Source organism: Olea europaea, chromosome 11, assembly GCF_002742605.1.
Source record: "Olea europaea var. sylvestris chromosome 11, O_europaea_v1, whole genome shotgun sequence".
In the NCBI taxonomy this organism is placed as follows: domain Eukaryota; kingdom Viridiplantae; phylum Streptophyta; class Magnoliopsida; order Lamiales; family Oleaceae; genus Olea; species Olea europaea.
In genome coordinates this window covers 23409179-23410442 of record NC_036247.1, presented here as the reverse complement: position 1 = coordinate 23410442, position 1264 = coordinate 23409179, and the positions used below count along the sequence as shown (strand labels likewise).

General features: G+C 36.1%; 1 protein-coding gene across 1 annotated transcript in view; it reads left to right on the top strand.

Moving 5' to 3' along the window:
* LOC111403808 (40S ribosomal protein S29) overlaps positions 1-1264 on the top strand; it is a 4539-nt gene continuing 3275 nt past the window's right edge. The window contains exon 1 of the mRNA XM_023032428.1: positions 1-142. Within this exon, the coding sequence (XP_022888196.1) occupies positions 81-142 (62 nt within the window). The 5' untranslated portion in view covers positions 1-80. The remainder of the gene's footprint in view (positions 143-1264) is intronic.

The window sequence follows — 1264 nt, the reverse complement described above, 5'->3', positions numbered from 1 at the left end:
GCAGAAACCTCCACTATTCTCCGTAATTAGGCCTCTTCACTTACAAACCCTAGCGGCATTTGGTTCAGCAGAAGAGGAAGATGGGACACTCCAACATCTGGAATTCTCACCCTAAGACCTATGGCCCTGGCTCCCGCACCTGGTATAACCATCTGAATTCATTAATCAATGTTAATTTTTGGATTTGATGTTTGTTATTTCTTTTATTTGTTGGTGTATGATTTTGTTAATCTTCTTCTGTATCTTGTTATTGATGAAAAGTGCGCAAATTTTGTTCTCTGAAGGGACTTGAGAAGTTGTTTAGTAATTTGAACAGTTCTAGTCAATTGATCCGTGGTTTTTAAATTTAAAGTTCCAATACCACAATCATTACGAAAATTACTAGTTTATTGTCTTATAGTTGTTTATTTAAATCCACACTCAAAGTGCTGGCGAAATTTTCTGGCTAGTCATAAACGTGTATGTGATGGCTTTAAATGATTCGTTATTTGGACTTCCTATCTCATAAAATTCTTTGCAAACCCTCTTGTAGATTTTATACGGATTTCTGCTTTGCTTGATAATTTAGAAACAAGAAAGTGGGAACAGGAAAGTGAACTTTATTACTCTCAGAAATCAATGAAATAATTCACAGTAACATGCTCTATTTATAGAGCTGGAAACCAACGAACTGCAGCCACTAACCCACTAACTCCTGATAAAATGCTAAAGACTTGGTAAATGCAAAACAAACTCTAATTTGACTGGGCCAAAACAAGCTACGTTCCTAAATAAAATAAATACAATTTATCAACTTACCTAAAAACTAGGACAATAGCAATTAAATAGTCTTGGACTTTTTCAACAGTCCCTCCCTTAAACTGATGTTTCAACATTCAGTTTAGTGAAGGCTAGTTCCAAAGCGTCCTCCTTCAAATTGAATCATCCAAAGAGCAAACATCAAGCATCTTTCTTAGCTCCTGAAATGCAGGCAATTTGAGGGGCTTGGTTAGAATATCAGCAATCTGATCATCACTTCTGTAGTAGACCAGATCAATGACTTCTTCCTTTGTAAGATCTCTTAGAAAGTGATATCTTACATCTATGTGCTTGCTCCTTCCATGTAAAACCGGATTTTTTGACAGCTCGATCGTTGAGATATTATCACAGTAAATTGTTGTGGCGCCCTCTTGGTTGAAATGCAATTCTTCAAGAATTTTTCTTAGCCAAATTGCTTGACAAACACATGCTGTTGCAGCTACAAATTTCGCTTCAGTTGTTGATA